Here is a 22,069-nt window from a genome sequence, read left to right as displayed (position 1 = left end):
TCACTAGGTGTAGGTGACTCCATTAAAACCACTGAACAAGACATAATTTCATGACGAATGATCAGTGGCACCATTATATACAAATCAAAACATAAATTATATATTCACTTTTATAGGACAAGGCTTTAGTCTGACAATTCTCTTACATGCAGCCTAAACAAACAAAAGATTATTCCAGAGACAGAAAGAAGGAAAGCTCAATACCAATAACTAAATAAATACAGATGTACATATAGACACACACACATACATACCTAATGTTAAAGGGGATTTGAAATTTCTTGCTATAGGTCCAGTTATCCAAGGAGATCCATCTGTACTTAAGGTCATTAAATCTGTAGTAAGGATCCTGGTGATCAAAATCATGGCAGATGATTAAATATGCAAAAATAAATAAACATGAAATAAATTATTAACAATAGCTATTTGCCACCTAAAAATTAATGAATCCTGGGCCTAGGAGTATGCATTTGCAGGCACATCTCATCCTCAAGGTTAAAAGCTCCATCCATTTAAGAGACTATTACCCTTCCAACAAAGTTAACAACATTCACATAACTAAAATATACCAAAAAATGTTTTTTAAAAATGCCAACAAAATGCCTCAATGAAAGTTCTTAGAGATAGAAATCATATAGTTTCATTATCAATAAGTACATGTGTGGAGATTAAGACTGGCTGCCTTTGTTAAAACCAAACACAGAACCTCCGAGGTATTAGCAGAGAATGAAAGTCAGCAATTCCCAGTGAGGCCCTCAGTCTCCCATAGTCCTGTCATCCTCGCCGTGCTCATTTCTGCCACTATCCCAGCTGGCCTCCAGGGGGAATGCTTCTCCTGTACTACCCAAACCTCGGCAAAATTCCCACTCCTTGGATTCACCTAGCATTTCCAAAGTTATTTTCCACTGAGCTTTACCAAGTGAGCACAAAAAGGATCTCTGCAGAGAATACGCAGGCAGCACAGACACTGTCACACTGACCAACTTCAGGTTGCCTATATTTTCCTAGACAAGGTCAGCAAACTACAACCCATGGGTCAAATGCAGCTCACTGCCTGATTTCGTCTGGCCAGGGAGCTAAGAATGGACATGTGTCAATAAATGAAGTTTCATTGGAGCACAACCATGCCCATTCCTTTACAAATCATATATGGCAGCTTTCATGCTATAATAGAGTTGAGGGGCACCTGGGTGGCTCAGTCGGTTGAGCGTCCAACTTTGGCTCAGGTCATGATCTCATGGTTCGTGAGTTCGAGCCCCACGTTGGGCTCTGTGCAGACAGCTCAGAGCCTGGAGCCTGCTTCGGATTCTGTCTCTCTCTCTCTCTCTCTCTCTCTCTGCCCCTCCCCTGCTCACGCTCTGCCTCTCTCTCTCTCTCAAAAACAAATAAACATTAAAAATAAATAAACATTTAAATTTTTTTTTAAATTGCCGAGTTGAGTAGGTGTGACTGAGGCCATTTGACCCATAAGGCCTAAAATAGTGTCCAGGCTTTTACTGAAAATGGTTGCCAATTTCTCTGCCCTAGGCGACTGGCCTGCCGGGTGTTCAGAGATACTGTTCTGGCTGAGCGTCCAGCCCCAGGTCCTTCCTTTTGTAATACTTAGGTCTTTCTTCTCCTACTCATTTTCCACCCTTTATCTCCCAGACGAGGAGGCAGAAAAGAAAGTGGTAAGTGAAGCTTTTCAGTCATCTTTCTGTGAACAACATCACAGCCACCTAGATGGAAACAGTGCGGTCTTCTCCAACTGGGACAGGGCCAAGTTGCACTGCAACTCCAGATGGAGAAAGAAAAGCCAATTTTGCCTAACTCCCACCAATGACCACATTGGGTTAGCAATAGTCGGTTGGGCACTTGCTCGGAGCACAAATCTGTAAGACATACTATGAAACGGTGGGGTGTATATCAAGATGGTGGGGTGTATATCAAGTCAGAAATTGCTCCTGACTGGAAGAAATGTTTTAATAAGCTACCAGGGGAGGGTGTAGTTGATGAGATTTAGTAACAACTGATATCGCCAAGCTGATTTTTAAGGACTGATTAACAGCGAGTTTTATCCTGCTAAATGGGCTGTGCCAGGCCCAGCCAACTTGCTTCCTTTTCTGTCTTCCCACACACACACACCACTCAGCCTCTCCAATGAATAAGCATGGAATAAATATTTAAGGACACAGGTTTGAAGAGGTACCTAATCATTAGCTTGTCCATGTGTCTCCACCCAGCCTTATTTATAACTCTACACTGTGGACTTAGTCCAATACAGTTAAAAATATCATGAGAAGGAAGGTGTGAAGGTGAATGTGGTTGCAACATGTCAGCCTGCTAAGCCTTGGAGCCGGCTGATGATCTGGTTTGCAGGGCACAATTCCCCTTCCTGTCTCCCAGCCCCTTGAAGGAAACTGCCTATTGAGTTCGAGAGGGCAAGCTGCTGAGATATATTTTTTCTAGACAGAGTTTAAATGTTTATTTTGCTTTTTGAGAGAGAGAGAGAGAATGAGCACACACGTGCGCAAGCAGGGTAGGAGCAGAAAGAGAGGGAGAAAGAGAATCACAAACAGTGTCTATGCTGACGACACAGGGCTCATCCCATAAACTGTGAGATCATGACCTGAGCCAAAAACAAGAGTCAGACGCTCAACCGACTGAGCCACCCAGGCACCCCTAGACAAACAGAATTTAGAGGTTAAAATTTTTCTTTTACTTGAAAGAAGCCAATCTGAAAAGGCTACATACTACATGATTCCAAATACATGGTGTTCTGGAGAAGGTAAAACTATGGTGACAGTAAAAAGATCAGTGGTTGCCAGGGATTAAGGGAGAAAGGGGTGAATAGGCAGAGCACAGAGGATTTTGAAGGCAGTGAAACTTCTCTAAATGATACTATAATAGTGAATACATATCATTATACATTTGTCAAAATCCATAGAATATATAATACCAAGAGTGGATTCTAATGGAAACTATAGACTTTGGGTGATAATGATTTGTCAGTATAGATTCACTGATGATAACAAATGTACCACTCTGGTGGCGGGGGCAGGGGGGTGTTGATAATGGGAGGGCTGTGCATGTGGGGTGGGGGTGATATATGGGAGCCGTCTGTATTTTTCTTTCAATTTTGCTGTGAACCTAAAATTGCTCCAAAAAATAAAGTCTACTAACAAAAGTTCCTCTTACCAAGGGAAAATATTTTAACCTCCCTAAAATAAAGGTTGCAGAAGCTTATATTATCTTTCTAATCATTATTCCAAATGCTAAGCAACCAACTTAATTTGATTCTAGAATGGTTTGACTCCCTTCGTTCATAAGCTCCTCGATGGTAGCTGTTCTTCTGGTCCTTTCGCTTAATTTGCAGTACTTGAACTCATTGCCATGTCTTCTGAACAAGGGACGCTTTTTGTGGGAGGGCTCAACTTCAACTCTGATGAGCAGACTCTGGAAGACCACTTCAGTAGGTTTGGTCCTATTTCTGAGGGGGTCATTGTCAAGGGCCGTGAGATTCAGCGATTCTGGGGTTTTGGTTTTACCACCTTCACCAGTCCAAAGCATGCCTCAGATGCCATGGGAGCCATGAATGGAGAGTCTCTGGATGGTCACCAGATCTGTGTGGATCACCTGGGCAAGTTAGCCAGGGGAACTGGAGGCGGTGCCTTTGGGGCCCACGGGCGTGGTCGCAGCTACTCTAGAGGTGGTAGGGACCAGAGCTATGGGAGTGGCAGATATGACAGCAGCCTGGAGGATATGGATATGGATGTGGAAGGCCCAGAGACTGGTGGTAGAAGCCGGGTGGTTATGACCGCTACTCAGGAGGAAACGACAGAGACAATTTTGACCTCCAAGTTCAGGCATGTGCATCTAATGTGGTAGCTACACAAGGAATAAAACTTCTGATCCAGGATCATCCTTCCAAATGGCTGTACTTATAAAGATTTTTGGAGCTGCACTGAAACATCTGTGTTAGTGCATCAACTTCTATTTTTAAACTGAGCTCCCAAGGTAGCTTGTTAAAGACCTTTTAGAAAGCTTCATGTGTTTTATAAAAATCTTCTCCCACTTAAAGACAAATCCTAGGACATTTATTGAGTTTGGGTATTTTCCTTTTACCACGTTTTTAGTTTGGGCTCTCAGGATTACTGATTCTGGTTAAAAAAAAAAAAAAAAAAGTTTGGCCAGAGTGCTTTTAAAAAAAAATAATAGGGGCTCCTGGGTGGCTCAGTCGGTTGGGCTTCCGACTTCGGCTCAGGTCACGATCTCGCAGTCCGTGAGTTCGAGCCCCGCGTCGGGCTCTGGGCTGATGGCTCGGAGCCTGGAGCCTGCTTCCGATTCTCTGTCTCCCTGTCTCTCTGCCCCTCCCCCGTTCATGCTCTGTCTCTCTCTGTCTCAAAAATAAATAAAACCTTAAAAAAAAAATAAAAAAAAAATAATAATAATGTACACTTAGAGACATTTTAAGAGCCTGTACACAATGTTTATCATGACCAGGAAGCAATTTCCAAATGCAACTACAAGAAATCAAGAACATGATTAGAGGTGTTTTTTAATTCAAGGTCATCACCTTAACTACATAAAACTTTCTTTAAATGACATTTGTGAATGTCACTTTTTTTTTAATACTGGAAGAAAAAAAATACTCTGTTGTGTCTTATCCAGCATTCAGGATATCCTTCACAGAACTTATTAAAAAGTTGAAACCTGGGGGTGCCTGGGTGGCTCAGTCAGTTAAGCGCCCAACTCTTGGTTTCGGCTTAGGTCATAATCTCACGGTTCGTTAGTTCTAGCCCCACATGGGGCTTCTCGCTGACAGAGCAGAGCCTGCTCTCTCTCTCTCCCTCTCTCTCTCTGCCCACCACCCCCCCCGCTCATGCTCACTCTCTTTCTTTCTCTCTCATTATAAATAAATAAATAAATAAATAAATAAATAAATAAATAAATAAACTTTAAAAAGTTGAAACCTGAAAACAAACAAAAATTAAATAAAACAAAGCTAACAGCAGTTCAGTGTTACACCTGATGACTAAGAAACCACGTAAGTCACTGAGTTGTTAGGCAAACCCACGAACCCTACAAAACAACAGAAGTATCATTTGTTAACCGAGATAGCCACTCACATGCTTTTGTCTTCATAACCAACACATGCAGTACATTTATAGAGAAAGAAACGAAAGTTCCAAAAGATTCCACTCCTGAGGTCCCCCAACTAAGCAGTACATCCAGGAACTAAATCAAGGCAGTCTAACATTTTTTCAACTATTCTACAATGCTTCATGCCAAATACACGTACACTTTTATACCAGATGATCACAGCAACAATAGCTGATAGCTACCCTATTGCCCATGACCCAATGGGGCAGGTATTATCTTCATTCCCCTTTACTGACAAAGAGTCCAAAGCTCAAAGTCAAATGGCTATGAAGTGGTGCAGCACTGATTCAGACCCAGGACATCTGGCTCCAGAGTCCACACACTCAATCATTCCCTGATACTGCCATTAATGTCACAAACGTCATCAACAGTTACAAAGTCAGTGCTACTACCAAGTGGGAACCAGGGGATAAACATGCTATGTAGGGCTGGTTATTTATCATTGTCATTTACCATACCTGCTGTACATCAACAGACTATGTGGCCCCACGCCATGCAAACAACATTATCAGTCCCATTTTCTCTGTAAGCTTCTGAACTTCATCTATTACATCCATTTAGAGATACATAAATTCCTTAACCAGGTATAGCATTTCCACTCCCCAGTTCTGCTTCAATCCAATGCCTGATTCCATCCCAGACATAATTACTTCAAATGGAGTTAAATACAGAAAAGGAAGTCTTCGCAACTATTTCACACACAGATATATTCTTGGACACTTAGGCAAAAAAAATAAATAAAGTTTAAGAAAACATTCATTTAAAAATAAGCAAAAGTAACCAATATATTAAGATACACAGATATTTGGAAGTGCCTGGGTGGTTCAGTCGGCTAAGCATCTGACTCTTGGTTTCAGCTCAGGTCATGATCTCACAGTTTCGTGAGTTTGAGCCCCACGTTGGGCTCTGCATTGTCAGTGCGGAGCCTGCTTGGGATTCTCTCTCTCTCCCTCTCTCTGCCCCTCCCCCACTCGTGCTGTCTCTCTCTCAAAATAAATAAACTTTTAAAAAAGATACACAGATATATAAAACCTTAATTTGTAAAAAGCAAGAAAGTAATAACTCAGAATAGCGGTTACCTTAGGGGAAGGCAAGTGATAGGATTGGGAGAGGCAAGGTAACTGCAACAGTGTTGGCAATGTGCAGGTTCATAAACTGGATGGCAGGTGCATGGGTCTTCATTTAATCATAGGCTTTAAAACTCACAAATGCACATGTGCATAAAACTTTCCATGTACTAGATACCATATAATAAAAAGAAAAAGAAGACAGACTTTCATAGGAAGCTGATCTACCCTAACCCACATAGGGATATTGATGTGTTCCATTCAGAAGAAGCTGCACTCTCCAAACTTGTTTATCCATTGTCAAAATGAGCTCAGCTATGATTCTTACTTCAGCAGCTTCACATATACAAGAGATCCCAAATCCATAAGTCAAAACATGTTTTTAAATTGATTTATTTTGAGAGCAAGAAAGTACACATGCGAGCAAGGAGAGGGGCAGAGAGAGAGAGGAGAGACTTCCAAGCAGGCTCCGCGTGCTATCAGCATAAAGCCCAACGTGGGGCTCCAACTCACGACCCTGGGATCATGACCTGAGCTGAAATCAAGAGTCGGACGCTTAACCGACTGAGCCATCTAAGCACCCTCATAAGTCAAAATATTTTGATTGGCCTTAATGTTATTTTTGCTTAAAATCCTTAAACTAGTAAATACTGCTTCACAACTAACACAACTCTAGGTAAAAAGGGGTTGTGAGTTAAGGAAACTCCTTATATCCTGACCAAAGAGGATTAAAAGGGGAATTTAAAAGGAGAAACTAAATGATTTGCTTAGCCCACTCCACAGTGCAGGGTAGCACTCATGAAAGATTAGCATAAATGCCTGGAGAGAGATTCTTGACTGACATGAGGGTCAGAGGAGTTGGAAATCACACTTGCTCAGGAGCAAGGGTGGGCAGTTGAACAGCTGCGCAGCCATAGTTCTTGCCTCTGAGACGAAGCTAGGGGTGTGGATGGAGCTGACAGGTAAGAGCAGCAGTGGGGAGCAATCTTGTTCACATGAGTTCAAGCCCTAGCTTGGCCCGAATACCTCTGGGAGCTTGTGAAGCTCATACAACACCCCTATACTTCTGTTTTCTCAGTTCTAGAACAGAGATAATAATAGTACCTCCCAGGAACAGGATGAACATTGCAAGAGGTAACATGTGGAAGGTGCTCAGAACCATTCATTACTCATAGCAAGCATTCAACAAATGATAGCTGTCATTACTGTTATATGTACGGATCTGAAATGACTTCTATGAGATGTCAAGTGAAAGAAAAAAGTCAGTACCAAACAACATACATAGAATGCTATCCTTTATGAAGAAATACAGATAACTCTATATGTATATAGACATATATCATAAGATACATGAATATACACAAGAATCTGGTTAACTGTAGTTGTTTCTGTAGAAGGGAACTAGAAAACTAGGAGACAGGGACGGAAGGATACTTGCTTTGATTATGTTTCCCACCTGTAATTTTTTTTCTTTCTTTTTTTTTTTTTTTTTGAGAAAGAGATCATGCACACAAGCAGGGGAGGGGGAAGAGGGGGAGAGAGAGAGAGAGAGAGAGAGAGAGAGAGAGAGAGAGAGACTGAATCTAATGCAGGCTCCATGCCCAGCCCAGAGCCTGATCCCAGGCTTGATTTCATGACCATGAGATCATGACCTGAGCTGAAATCAAGAGTCAGACACTTAACCGACTTAGCCACCCAGGTGCCCCCTACCTTCAAATTTTTTTTATCATTACAGTTAACCCTCAGGGGTACAGTTAACAATAAGTGCTCCTAAACCCTGCATGGTCAAAAATCTGATTAACTTTTGGCTCCCCAAAAACTTAACTACTAATAGTCTACTATTGACCAGAAACTTTACCAATAACATAATTAACATATTGTGTATGTTATATGGATTATATACTGTATTCTTACAATAAACTACGCTAGAGAAAAGAAAATGTTGTTAAGAAAATCATAAGGAAAACACATTTATAGTATTGTGCTGTATTTACTGAAAAAAATTCATGTGTAAATTCAAACCCACGTTGTTCAAGGATCAATTGTATTTCCTTTATCTGTTTCTAAAATCAGTTGATCTCTTTTTTAAAAAGAAAACAATAAGCGAGGTTGATAACAGTACAAATGACTTGGCCAGAATGGTTATAAGATGTTGTTGTAGGCTGGACCTACAAGTTGCACAAGTTGCAACATATGTGAGAAGAAACAAAAATGGCACCAAAATTCCAGGCTTCATTTACTGAGAAAATGTTGGTGCTTTTATTAGAAATAGGTAGAGGCGCCTGGGTGGCTTAGTTGGTTAAGCATCTGACTTCAGCCTAGGTCATGATCTCATGGTTTGTGGGTTCGAGCCCCACATTGGACTCTGTGCTGACAGCTCAGAGTCTGGAACCTGTTTCAAATTCTATCTCTCTCTCTCTCTCTCACTCTCTCTCTCGCTCTCTCGCTCTCTCTCCCTCCCTCTCTCTCTCTCTGCCCTTTCCCCACTTGTGCTCTCCCACTCTCTCTCTGTCTCAAAAATAAATAAGTAAACCTAAAAAAAAGGAAATAGATAAAAGAAGAAAAAGTAAGGATTGGGAGAGTTGAGAGAAGAGGTATCTGCATATATCGAGTTTCAATACTCCATGAAGACATTCAGGTAGAAGAGTGGAGCCAAATCTCCAGACACAAATCAGGAGGACAGAGTTAGAGATGAAGGCACCGGACCAGTTGTGGCACAGAGGTAATGGCTGAAACTCAGAGACTTCTGAGACACAGAGAATAAGGAAGTGATGTGTGGACTGACCCTCAGGAATTATTGCATTTATCAAGAACTTCTGGCAAATGGGATGCTTCTAGTGATATATTTTGAACAGTAGTATGCTGTGCTCATCACTGTGTTTACTGGACATCTTTAAATTAAAACAGTAATTATTCTCTTTGCTTACTATTTATTCTTGCCAACAGGCAGCGTGGGCCATGAAAAGATGTGGGTTGAATCCTTGTCCCACCATTTATTAGATGCATGCTCTTAGGCCATAACTTGTGTGAGCCTCAGTCAGTATAAGTAATGATACCTTCTCCACAGGGTTGCGGTGGGAATTATGTGAACAGGTGCACCTGAAAGGGTCAAAGAGAGTGCATTGCACATGGAAAATATTAAATAATTATTACATGCAGATGAATTTCACAGTCTAGGTTGACTATATACACCTACGGGTGATGAAGACCAGCCAGCCTAAAGATTGAACTCTCAGATGATGCTTTGATTCCCAGTGTTGGGCCATGAGAAGCAAATCCTCCTATGCCCTAAATACACCTGACAAGGCATCAAATGAGGAAGCATGTGTCCAGGTTTAAGGATCAGGATTTTCTTTTTTTTTTTTTTAAGTTTATTTATTTGAGATAGAGAGCATGAGCAGGGGAAAGGCAGAGAGAGAAGGAGAGAGAGGATCCCAAGCAGGCTCTGCTCTGTGCTGTCAGTGCAGAGCTGGACGCAGGGCTTGAACCTACAAATTGTGAGACAAGAGTGGGGTGTTCAACTGAGCCACCCAGGCACCCCAAGAATCAGGATTTTCTAAAGCTATCTTTAAAAAAAAAAGGCTTGGGGCACCTGGGTGGCTCAGTCAGTTAAGCGTCTGACTTCGAGCCCACATCAGGCTCTGTGCTGACAGCTCAGAGCCTGAAACCCGCTTCGGATTCTGTGTTTCCCTCTCTTGCTCTCTGCCCCTCCCCCACTGTGCTCTCTTTATCTCTCAGAAATAATAAATGAATAAACTTTAAAAAAAGGCTTAAAAAATAAAAGAAAAAAGGCTTAAAAACCTTGTGATTTTCTCTTCCTCCAAACTGAATGACTATTTCTGCTCAAATTTAAACTTCAAATGCAGAGTCCTTAGCTAATTTATCTCCTCAATGCCACACGTTGTTTAAGCAGTCGAACTTCTAGAAACCCTATAGATCTTTAAATGATTCCTTTCCTAAAAGATTTTGAAATCACTTCACATAAAATGGTCCAATAAAACCAAGTATCCCATTTTTAAGTCTTTTGTAGAAGGTGAGTACGGCAACCAGAAAAAGTACCTCTTCTTTAAAAATAAATTTATGTTTGGCCATTTTGGACCATCATTGATCATTGTGACACCTCCTTCTCTGAAACACAACAAAAATATTAAAATGGTGATAATGGTATTATAGTTAGAGACCCACAGTGAAATGTTTGAGAATGAAATGATGTGATATCTGGGACTGCTTCAAGTAAGGGGTAGTATAATGACTGGACAAAGAAACAAAATGGACTGTGCTGAAGCCAGGTGATGGGTAAATGGGGGTTCATTGAGTTACTTTTTTTTTTATATTTGTTTGAAATTCACCATAACGAAAAGCTTTAGAAGTATATTCACATGGCAATTGCCTCTTGGCTACTTTCAGAGTACAAGAATATACAAAATCTTCTTCTCTGACCATCTGTCCCAGTTACATTATGAAGGATAGAAGGCAGTAATAAAATTTAGAGAAAAAGTTCTAAGCATTTGGTGTCTACCATTTTTTAGTACATGTAGATATTCATATATTTATAATATATTTTCTTCTATTTTTAAGTGTAGATTTAAGTGTAGAACACATCTTCAAAATGGAATCTATATAGTTATTAAAAATTATTCTAGATCTATATTTATAGACACTTGTGGATGGAGAAAGATGTTCACCATATATTTTAAATGAAGTACTTACAAAACTATTTCAGAAATTGATTTAATTTTTATATTATTGTATTTGTATATACTTAGAAAAATCTGGAAAGATACACATGAAAAATTTTACAGTGATTACTCCTGCTTTGTAGTATGCTTTTCATTATTTTTTCCTTGTTCTTTATATTTTATATTTTTGGGCATCAATTTTGTTGTTGTTTTTCAATAAGCGTTAAATATTTGGAGTGCCTGGGTGGCTCAGTAAGTTAAACGTCTGACTTCGGCTCAGATCATGATTTCGCAGCTCATGAATTTGAGCCCTGCATCGGATTCTGTGCTGATAGCTCAGAGCCTGGATCCTGCTTCAGATTCTGTGTCTCCCTTTGTCTCTCTGCCCCACCTTGCTCATGCTCTATCTCTCCCTCTCTCAAAAATAAATATTTAAAAAAAACTTTTTAAGCATTAAATATTTATAATGCTTTAAAAAGTAATTTTAAAAGAGGGAATGAGAAAAGTATCAGTATATGAGAATTTCATACATGAAAAACTAATGTTTTATATCAATGAACAAAAGAGAAATTGTTAAAGTATGGGATATAAAAAACTAATTAACCATTTGAAAAAAATTCAAATGGATCAATATTTTAAATATGAAAAGGAATTATAAAGTTACAAAAAAAGAAATATTTGTAAATATTTATTTAATTGAGAGAGAGGGAATTACTTTCAAAGCATAGTATCAAACAAAATAACAATCATAAAAGGAAAAAACCTTATAAGATTTCAATATATAAAACTTTAAAACATCTATGTGATAAAATACATCATTAATGAATGGGACATTTTTGAAAATATGTAACAAATAAAGAGGTCTAACAAATCTATATTTTAAAAGATTAATAGCTAATAGAAAAATAAAGAACATGAATAAGTAACCGCAAATCACCAATAAACATGATAAAAATTGTTCAACCTTACTACAAAGTAAATTGTTCTTGTCTTTTATTTTTTAAACATTTTTTAATGTTTATTTATTTTTGAGAGACAGAGAAACAGCGAGAGTGGGGAGAGGCAGAGAGCGAGACACAGAATCTGAAGCAGGCTCCAGGCTCCGAGCTGTCAGCACAGAGCGCAAAGCCGGGCTTAAACTGGCGAACTGTTGAGATCATGACCTGAGCCGAAGTTGTCCGCCCAACTGACTGAGCCACCCAGGTGCCCCTGTTTCTGCTTTTTAAAATATCCAAATCTAGCACTTAAAATGAGCACTGGGATAAAATGATAATGGGAGCATAAAACTTACAATTTTTATTGAAAAAAAACTGAGAAGTACATATTATAACACTAAAAATGTGCATACCCTTTGAATCAGCAATTGCACTTCTAAGAATTGTCTAAGAAAATAAGGATATACACTAACTAAAATTTAGCTAAAAGGATCTTCACCAAAGAATAGAAAAAAATAAGTAAGATAACAATCCAACAGTAAGTGACTGATTATAAATGGTAGCAAACGTACACAATGAAATAAAAAAGAGCCATTAAATATGGTTTGTTAGAAATATGTTTATTGTATGTAAAACTATCAAAAACACTATACAAAAAAGTTGTTAAACTGTGTATTTAAATAATTATCAAAAGTGCATACAGACAAATTCTGAATGGATATAGTACATTTAAAAAATTTAATAGTTATCTCTGAAAGCCAGGTTTCCAAGTTTTCTTCTTCTTACTACCTATATTTTCTAATTTTGGCACAGACTCTCTAATTTGAGAGTATCTTTTATTTAAAAAGGAAAAAAAAAAAAGCTTTTCAAACTTGCGCTACTGAGGAATTGAATAGGAAAGCTGAGACCTTTCCTAACAAGAGTCCCCTTATCTAAGCACTTATATCTTATCATCTGCCTCACAAGAATGTGACCTCCTACAAAATAGGAACTGAGTCTTACTCATTTCTTTTTTACTGTAATGCATACTTTAGTGTGTGGTATAATAGTAGGCTGAATGATGAATGATAACCTTTAGCAGGAAGCTCAAAAGACTCTCCAAGACACCTAAGATTTAGATTCTGTATAGGAAATACAGTCACCTATGAAACACCCATGCTGGCCACAGGAGCCTCTCAGTAAATATGAATTCCATTTAATCAACTGTTCAGACCGAAAAATCCTGAACTTTTCCTTGACTCCTCTTTCACACCTTATGCCCAATCCATCAACAAATCAAACTGAAGTAATCCTACTGGTTCTACATTTAAATGTGTTCTCATGGCACCTGGCTGGCTCAGAGAGCTAAGCATCTGACTCTTGATTTTGGCTCAGGGCATGATCTCACTGTTTGTGGGTTCGAGCCCCACATCGGGCTCTGCGCTGACAGTGCGGAGCCTGCTTGGGATTTTCTCTCTCCCATTCTCTCTGGCCCTCCCCTATACTCTCTCTTTTAAAATAAATAAACTTACAAAAAATATATACATATATATATATATATACATACACACATATATATACATACACACACACACACACACACACACACATATATAAAATGTATTCTCACAATCCTCAAAAAACTAAAAACAGAACTACCCTATGACCCAGCAATTGCACTACTAGGCATTTATCCACGGGATACAGGCGTGCTGTTTCGAAGGGACACATGCACCCCCATGTTTATAACAGCACTATCAACAATAGCCAAAGTATGGAAAGAGCCCAAATGTCCATCGATGGATGAATGGGTAAAGAAGGTGTGGTATATATATACAATGGAGTATTTACTCGGCAATCAAAAGAATGAAATCTTGCCATTTGCAACTACGTGGCTGGAACTGGAGGGTATTATGCTAAGTGAAATTAGTCAGAGAAAGACAAAAATCATATGACTTCACTCATATGAGGACTTTAAGAGACAAAACAGATGAACATAAGGGAAGGGAAACAAAAATAATATAAAAACGGAGGGGGACAAAACAGAAGAGACTCATAAATATGGAGAACAAACTGAGGGTTACGGGAAGGGGTTGTGGGTGGGGGGGATGGGCTAAATGGGTAAGAGACACTAAGGAATCTACTCCTGAAATCACTGTTGCACTATATGCTAACTAATTTGGATGTAAATTTTAAAAAATAAAAAATAAAACAAGTTATGAAATGCAAAAAAAAAAAAAATGTCTACACTCATACAAGCCACATGTGTAAACAGATAAACTAAGATTCTACACCAAGAAAAAAAAAAAGTGTTCTCCCAAGATTTCTCACCAGTTTGCTGCTGCCACCTTGGTCCAAGCAGGAAGTTATCTCCTGTCCATTCAAAAGTAATAGTCCTGTACTTAGTGTCCATGCTTTCATTCTGCGGCAGTCTTCACATAGCCAGAATGATTTTCTAATAGGCAGATCCATTTATGCAAGTCTAAGCTCAAAACTCCCAATAAAGTCCCATCATATGCAGAATAAAATCCAAGGTGTTTCCCATAGTTTATAAGCCCTGCATGGTCCGCCCTTGATGCCTTCTTTGAACACATTCCCTTTCTCTGGCTTACACTGGCCAGCTCACTAATCCTGGAACTTGTCGAGCATGCTTCCACCTCAAGGCCTCGCCCCTCTCCACTCCGGCCTTTTTTTCCCTCTTTGCTGAGAATGCACTTCTTCTTAAAACAGACCTTATCAAAAAGATCTCTGTTTAAAAGTCACTTTATCAAAATGGCCATCTTTAACCACTTTATTTTAATAGGAATCCTTCCCAACCAGCCTCCTACGCTCCCTTCCTTTAATCGGCTTTATTTCTCTTAGGTGCACCACGCGACATTATGTTACCTATTAATTTGCTTATTGTCTATCTCCTCCACTAGAATGTCTATGGGCACAGAGTTTGTTTCTTCACCACTCAATTTCAAGCACTTTGAATAGTGCCTGCTATGTTGGAAGTACTAAATAAACACTTATGAGATAATTAGGTAAATGAATAAGTAAATGACTTTGGTAAGATATGTTTCAAGTTCTTGTGTAAACACAGTATGGGGGCCACTGCCTGCTCTAAACTATAGAATATTTCCTGAGGGCCAACACCAAAAAAGGATGGCAAAGTTGTAATAAAGCAGGTGGAATAAAAGTAGCATATTATTCAGTAATAATACTGATGTTGCTGATGATTAGGCTTGGAGTTCTCCAATTCCCAAAAACCTTCCCCATTTCTCATCCCACTATCATTTAAAACCCACATCCAGGGGCGCCTAGGTGGCTCAGTCAGTTGAGCATCCAACTTCAGCCCATGGTTCATGGGTTCGAGCCCCACATCAGACTCTGTGCTGACAGCTCAGAGCCTGGAGCTTGTTTCAGATTCCGTCTCCCTCTCTCTTTCTCTCTCTGCCCCTACTCTGCTTGTGCTCTCTCTCTCTCTTAAAAATAAATAAACAGGGGCACCTCGGTGGCTCAGTCGGTTAAGTGTTCGACTTCTGCCTAGGTCATGATCTTGCCATTCCCAAGTTCGAGTCCTGTGTCGGGCTCTGTGCTGACAGCTCAGAGCCTGGAACCTGTTTCAGATTCTGTGTCTCCCTGTCTCTCTCTCTCTCTCTCTCTCTCTCTGCCCCTCCCCCACTCACACTCTCTCTCTCAAAAATAAAATAAACATTTAAAAAAAATTTAATAAATAAATGAATATTTAAAATAAATAAATAAAACCCACATCCACCTTACTAAACTTAAAGTTCTTCTACGAATTTGAAATATTTGGCAAACAATGTAAATTATTTTCAGGAGGAAAAGTCAGTTATTTCACACTGTGAGCAACCTCCTTCTCATTAGCTGGTAACCAAACATTGTTTCTTAATATGTAGCCTCATTAAATGGAACAATCATCCTACTTGCTAAAACCAGTATTTCCCATTGCCTTAATTTTATCAGTGAAATGAGGCAAGGGGAGACCCTGCCAAACAGACACAGGAATTCTCAAGATATATGAGTGAAGCCTCAGAGTACCAACGTAGGCTGTGGTCTATGTCACAAGCAGTTTGTTAACTAAAAATAGTGGAAGTACCTAAATTTGAGAATTACTTGTTTTAAAAAATAAACTGGACTGTGGTCAGTGTCATTCATTTACAACATTCACTTCCTTTCTGATACTTATTTCTTGAAAAAAAGCTAATGTGTACCAGATCATAAATTTTGCATAACCCCAGTTGACAATCGTGTCATTTAAGTACTGTTAATGACACTCCTGAAAGTCAACCACAGTGCTTCAAAAACAATTTTTCAAAACACTGTGGTAAGAGTAGCACAGTTGAGAATCCAGGCTACGAAATGGAGTCAGGCCAGCCTGGGATAGATTTCTACTTCTGCCACCTAATTGTTGTGTGATCTTAGGTAAATCTTCTAACTTCTCTGGGCTCCATAACTCCATATCATCCATAAAATGCAAATAAGAAGATCTACTCTGTAGAGTTGTTATGGGGACTGGGACAATGCGTCAAGTACATCTTGTCCCAGGTAAACACGATTGAAAGATATTCATCAAGTACATCTTTTCCCAAGCAAGAACGATTTTAATTTTTTAAATGTCTTTATTTATTTTTGAGAGAGAGCGAGAGCAAGCAGAGGGAGGGGTGGAGAGAGAGGGGGACAGAGGATCTGAAGTGGGCTCTGTGCTGGGCTGGAACTCACCAACTATGAGATCATGATTTGAGCCCCCCAGGCGACCCTCTATCAGAGCAAGAACAAATAAAGAATGGGAAAGCCACATGCAGCTGACGGAACCATAAAAACAGCAGAGGGTGGAAAAGCTGTTTGCAAACCTCTGCACACAACAAACCTCTTGTCCTCAACAAGTGGTCTATAAATTGGAGCAACTATTAAGACACACTCACACACGCATCACATGCCCTAAGAAACATCTTTCTTCATATCCCAATCAGCCTTAAAAATTATTTAGCCTTTACACTGGCACTAGTAATCCAACCTTACACTTACTTGTACATCTCATTCTCCTCACCCAACATGCTGCATCATTCCCAAATCTGACTCCCTGAGGCCTACAAGCAAAAGAGAAAAACTGAGACATTACTCAATATAGTTAACAGTTGGCAAAACTATTGTCCCCTGAAGTGTCCACACAGTAAAACAGGAATCCCCCGCCTTATGCTTTGTCAGTAACAGGACCTTTCTACACACTCTTCAGTGGAGAGCTATGGCAATAGGAAAACCGCCAGTAGAAATACTGTTTGCCCTGTACGAACTTCCGCTTTCCAGAATCATCGACGTGCCTGACTGGCTCCGTCTTATTTCCACCAAGCCCGGAAGCCAACGGTGCTCTCTGCCAACAGAAGGCAAACTGCTTCAGCATTTCCCTGCCACAGACCAGAAGAGGCAAAAGTAAAGTTAGATCTAAACCCGGGAACAAAGCCCAAGGATTGGGGGCTGCCAAGCGGTTCCTTGGCCCCTCTCACCACGAGGGGCACGCGGTGCTGGCTCCGGCGGGGCGGCCGCACGCAGTACCTGGATGAGGCCCCGCTGGAACAGGGCGCTGTGCACGCAACCGGGGACCCTCCCCGGCAGCTCCAGCGAGCCGTTCCCGCTGCGGATCCTCCAGCTTCCCCGCAAGCTGAGGCTGCGGGCTGCGGCAGTGGGCCCCGCCCCGCACAGGGCGAGCAGCAGAAGCAGGCGGAGGCGCATACCGCGAGCAGCAGCCGCGATCCCCAGACAGGAGGCCGCGGAAGCACGGGTCCCCTCGGAAGAGGCCGGGGCTCTGGCGCTCCCCCGCCCGGGCCCCGCCCCCAGGTCAGCTGAGCTATGGGGACCCGCCCCGGCTCCCGCGGCAACGCCGATGGGCGGAGAGCGCAGATCCCCGGCCGACCGGCAGAAGCCGGCCCTGGGCTGGTACCTCTACAGTCTGAGCACTGCTCCGCGCTTTTACCTGCCGCTCCGGTGTCTTAACGAGAGGCGAGAACTGTGCACGGTAATTGGGACACCCAGTTTCCTGGGCACAAAGTGGCGCGCAAAGCCTCGGAAAGCTCAAGAACACAGAGTAGGATGACAAGACACAGCTAGAGAGGCTCCTGACTGCTTCAGAGAACCGAAACCCTGAGACACTCACCACCTCATTCCCCCCAAACTTCCCCAGACCCTCATCCATGCTGCAGGTGTCTGCCTGGAGGTGGTAACGCTCACCTCCTGCACCTCCATAGGTTGGTCTCCGGGCGTACTCCCACCCTTCAAAGAGTAAACAATAACTAAAATTGCCTAATTCGTAGGGTCATTGTGAGCGCTGAGAAAATCCGTGTACAGCGTGCAGCATAAAGCCTGGCCCAGAGATAGAACAGCACCTTCGTTAATGTTAGTGGACTACGACCCTGTGTTTTATAAAGCCTCACAGAGGCGGCCTCCTGAGGTTTCAGAAACCTGCACTAAATGTGCAGGCAAATGTAAAATCCTCTGCTGCTCACCAAGTGTGAGACTTGAACTGGAAAGTGTCCTGAACTAAAAAATGTGGACAGTGCACCTTGTTTTCAGGTTGTTATAAGCATAAAATGAGTTGACATGTATTCGAGGACTGTGGGAGAACTTAAAAACGTGGAACAAACACTTCATTTGAATACCAGAAGGAGAGGAGCCATAATGAAGGTAACAGTGAAGCCTTTAATCACTTACTGTGATGGTATAAACAAAAGGCTAAAAGAGACCAGATGTCAACTCCCCCCTGCTTTGTTTCCCCCATAAAATGACATGCCAGTTGAGGGTCAGGTGGATCAGCAGAGATGTGGGGTTGTCTCACTGTTGAGGGAACCCTGAACAAAAGGCTCTAGCTGCTGTATGGACCCTGTAGATGATGGGGTGGAGGAAGGGTTAGGAATAGGAAGTTACTGGGTACTGAGCCTGAGTAGGAATAAATGTGTTCAAGGTTTCCCACTTGTCCTGCCCAATAAGGAAGGAGATAGGAGCAGAGTCACCTGAACAAGATCTCTGCCCAAGGCCTCAGATAAAGAGACCTAGGAATGACTAGGAATGACATTACTGGAGCTAGGAATGTAAATATGTGAAGAGCATGAAGAGCCAGAGGGACATCAGTCCTTCACTGCAACTTCTTTTAGAGATTGTAATACTTTGGCTGTATACCAAGCATGGGATGAAGGGATGGCTTTTTCCCACAACGCCTGTCAGGTAAAGCCTTTGTAATTGCCTATAGTCAGACCTGAAAAATTACACTTACGTCATGTGATCCAACAGATCTTCTAGTGCTAGAGATTTATCCATGGAGGTTATATAGAGTTTGGGGCAAACTCCAATAGAAGAGTCACAGTACAGATCCTTATATCCTAAAACAAAGCTATGCAATTCACCATAAAGAACTACTCTGAAAAATAGGTCCTAGTATGCTACTAGGTCTTAACAAAGACCAAACACCTGACTGTGGTACATTAAAGGACTATGAAGCCTCAACTGAGGATTATCAAATCAACCAAGTCATAGAACTGGGCAGGGGCACCAATGTCCCATTGTATGTAGGAAGTGATATATTCAAACTCGAGCAAAGCCCAGAGGACTCAAGTAAACTACAATAGCCTTCTACATCATGAATCAGTGCTGCACTGATGACCTCATGGGGAGTCCCTTATGATCAACTGACACAGCCCTGATTCACATGTAGGCTGGTGCAATATATATTGGAAATAGCCATAAAAGGTTAGCTGCCACATTACAGCCCCATTCCGGAATGGCCCTGAATGACATTTAGTAAAAGAAAATCTCAGCACACAGAGTTAGGAGACTTACGTTTGATTTTTCACCTCATGTGAAAGGAGAGGTAGCCTGAGATACAGTTATATATTGACAGCTGCGTAGAGTCAAGTCTTGCTTAAAACAGCCTTAAAAGAAATGAGGATGGAAGATGGGGGATATGGAGGTCTGAGTAGATAATATGTGGATGGACCCTGTAGGAGTGGACACAACATATGCAGTTTTGTTGTGTCTCACGTTAAGGCTCACAAGAGAACATGTACCACAGAGGAGGGTCTTGACAATCAAGTATATAGAAAGACTTGTCCTTTCTATATACTTGATCCACTCTGGTGGATTTTAGCCAGCCTGTCTGTGCACCACTCCAGTATTTGGCACTGAGCACATGAGGAAAGTGTCCACAGTAGCAAAGATGAAAGGCATGCACGTACCCAGCAACATGGGATTTCTTTCACCAAGGGCGATCTTACTGAGCTCTAGACAGTAAACTAGAGTAAACTATATGAATAGGTGGTCTAGCCTTCTACATCCTTTATCAATGCTCTTTGCTGAGCTCTGGACAATGGTACCGGCCAGCCACCTGTTGGCAGATTGATTACACTGGACCCCTTCCTCCTTGGTGGGGCCATCAAATTGATTTACTGAAATTAATACATATTCTGAAAATGTTCTGCCTTCCTTGACTGCAGTGTATCCACTAGCACCATCCTAGAGTTATAGAATTCATTCTCTTGAAATGGTATCCCTACAACATTGTCTTAAACAATAGACCCACTCAAAAAAATAATAATTAAATAAAATAAAATAAAATTTAAAAGGAAAATAGATCCACTCGATGTCAAAGGAAATGTGAAGATGAGCTCATGAACTTGAGAATCACTGGTTTTACCGAGTACCCAATCACCCAAGAGCAGCCAACCTAAAACAAAACAAACAATAACAATAACAACAAAACAGTGCAATGGCCGGTGGAAGTCTCAGCTTAGGTGTCAGCTGGAGGGCAGCACCTAATGGGGTTGGAGCCCTTCCTTTAGAATGCAGTATGTGCACTAAACTCTGGCCAATATAAAGTGGTGTGTGCCCCAGAACTAGAGTATACAGGTATAGGAACCAAGATGTAGAAATAGCTGTTGCCTCTCTTGTCATCATTATCAGTGACTCACTAATGGAATTTGTGTTTCTTATCCCTGAAACTGTTGACTCTGTTAGGTCAGAAGTCTTGGTTCCAGATGTAGGGAATATACAAGGTTCCACCCAATTGGAAGTTGTGACTAGTATTTTGGAGTCATTTTGGGTTCCTTATTCTATTGGACAAACAGGTAAAAAATGGAGCTAATGTACTGGCTGGGGTAATGAATTCTGATTACCAGGTGAAGCTAGAGTTGCTACAACCTAATGAAGGCAGGGAGGATTATGTTTGGAACCTTGAGTAGTCAGTGGAATATCTTCTACCACTTCCATGCCCAATATTAATTATCAATGGGAAATTACAGTAACCATAATCCAACAGAACCAAAACAGCCTAGCATGGCAACCCACATGGGCTTTGCAGCCCCAGGACTGAGGCCAAATCCAATCAGTCCCATGGTTATTCTGGCTCCTATCATCACTTTAAATCTCAGATGAGACATCATGCCACAGAACCTAGCATCAGACTTTCCCAGCATCTGCCCAAAGGTACTTTCCCACTGTCTCTGACTCACTTCCTTTTTCCTACACTCTCACTATTCTGGGATTGTACCTCCCTGCAAAACATTAAAAGTTAAGCTTTGCCTCCATCTCTGTTTGCTAGGGAACTCCAACAAGGACAATATTCTCTCCCAATTTCTATTCATTAGATTACTCAATCATTCTAGGGGGTCCAATGAAAATTAGACATCCAGAGCTATTCAATAGAAATATAATGTACAACTCATAAGTAATTTTACAATGTCTGTAATCACATTTCTTCTTTTTTTTTTTTTTTGATGAATTTTTATTTTTAAGTAATCTCTACATCCAAACGTGGGGCTTGAATTTATAACCCTGAGATCAAGACTTGCACGTTCTGCCAACTGAGCCAGCCAGGTGCCCCTAATATAAGGTTTTAAAATCTTTTGTGCATTTTATAATTACAGCACATCTCAATTTGAATGCTAACTTTTCATCTGTATTCAATTTCCTATGGTTTTTTTTTTTCAACTTTTTTTTTTTTTTAATTTTTATTTTTGGGACAGAGAGAGACAGAGCATGAACGGGGGAGGGGCAGAGAGAGAGGGAGACACAGAATCGGAAACAGGCTCCAGGCTCCGAGCCATCAGCCCAGAGCCTGACGCGGGGCTCGAACTCAGGGACCGCGAGATCGTGACCTGGCTGAAGTCGGACGCTTAACCGACTGCGCCACCCAGGCGCCCCATCCTATGTTTTACCCTGAAAAAAATTCACATACCAAATTTGTTCTGAAATATTGGGGGATGATTCTCCATGGATC

The 22,069-nt window shown here is 41.1% G+C and overlaps 1 protein-coding gene and 1 pseudogene across 1 annotated transcript in view; one reads left to right on the top strand and one right to left on the bottom strand.

The window, feature by feature from the left end:
- The window catches only part of MANBA (mannosidase beta), a 113,318-nt gene extending 95,717 nt beyond the window's left edge, over positions 1-17,601 (bottom strand). The window contains exons 1-2 of the mRNA XM_042935813.1: positions 17,362-17,601; positions 255-349 (exon numbers count right to left, since the gene is read on the bottom strand). Coding sequence (XP_042791747.1) covers positions 255-349; positions 17,362-17,538 — 272 coding nt within the window. The 5' untranslated portion in view covers positions 17,539-17,601. The remainder of the gene's footprint in view (positions 1-254; positions 350-17,361) is intronic.
- On the top strand, positions 3,130-4,165 carry LOC122218003 (annotated as a pseudogene).
- Positions 17,602-22,069: the final 4,468 nt, after the last annotated feature.

The sequence above is a fragment of the Panthera leo genome, chromosome B1, assembly GCF_018350215.1.
Source record: "Panthera leo isolate Ple1 chromosome B1, P.leo_Ple1_pat1.1, whole genome shotgun sequence".
NCBI classification, from domain to species: Eukaryota; Metazoa; Chordata; class Mammalia; order Carnivora; family Felidae; genus Panthera; species Panthera leo.
Note: the sequence above shows the minus strand (reverse complement) of the source record. Positions and strands in the feature narration are given on the sequence as shown.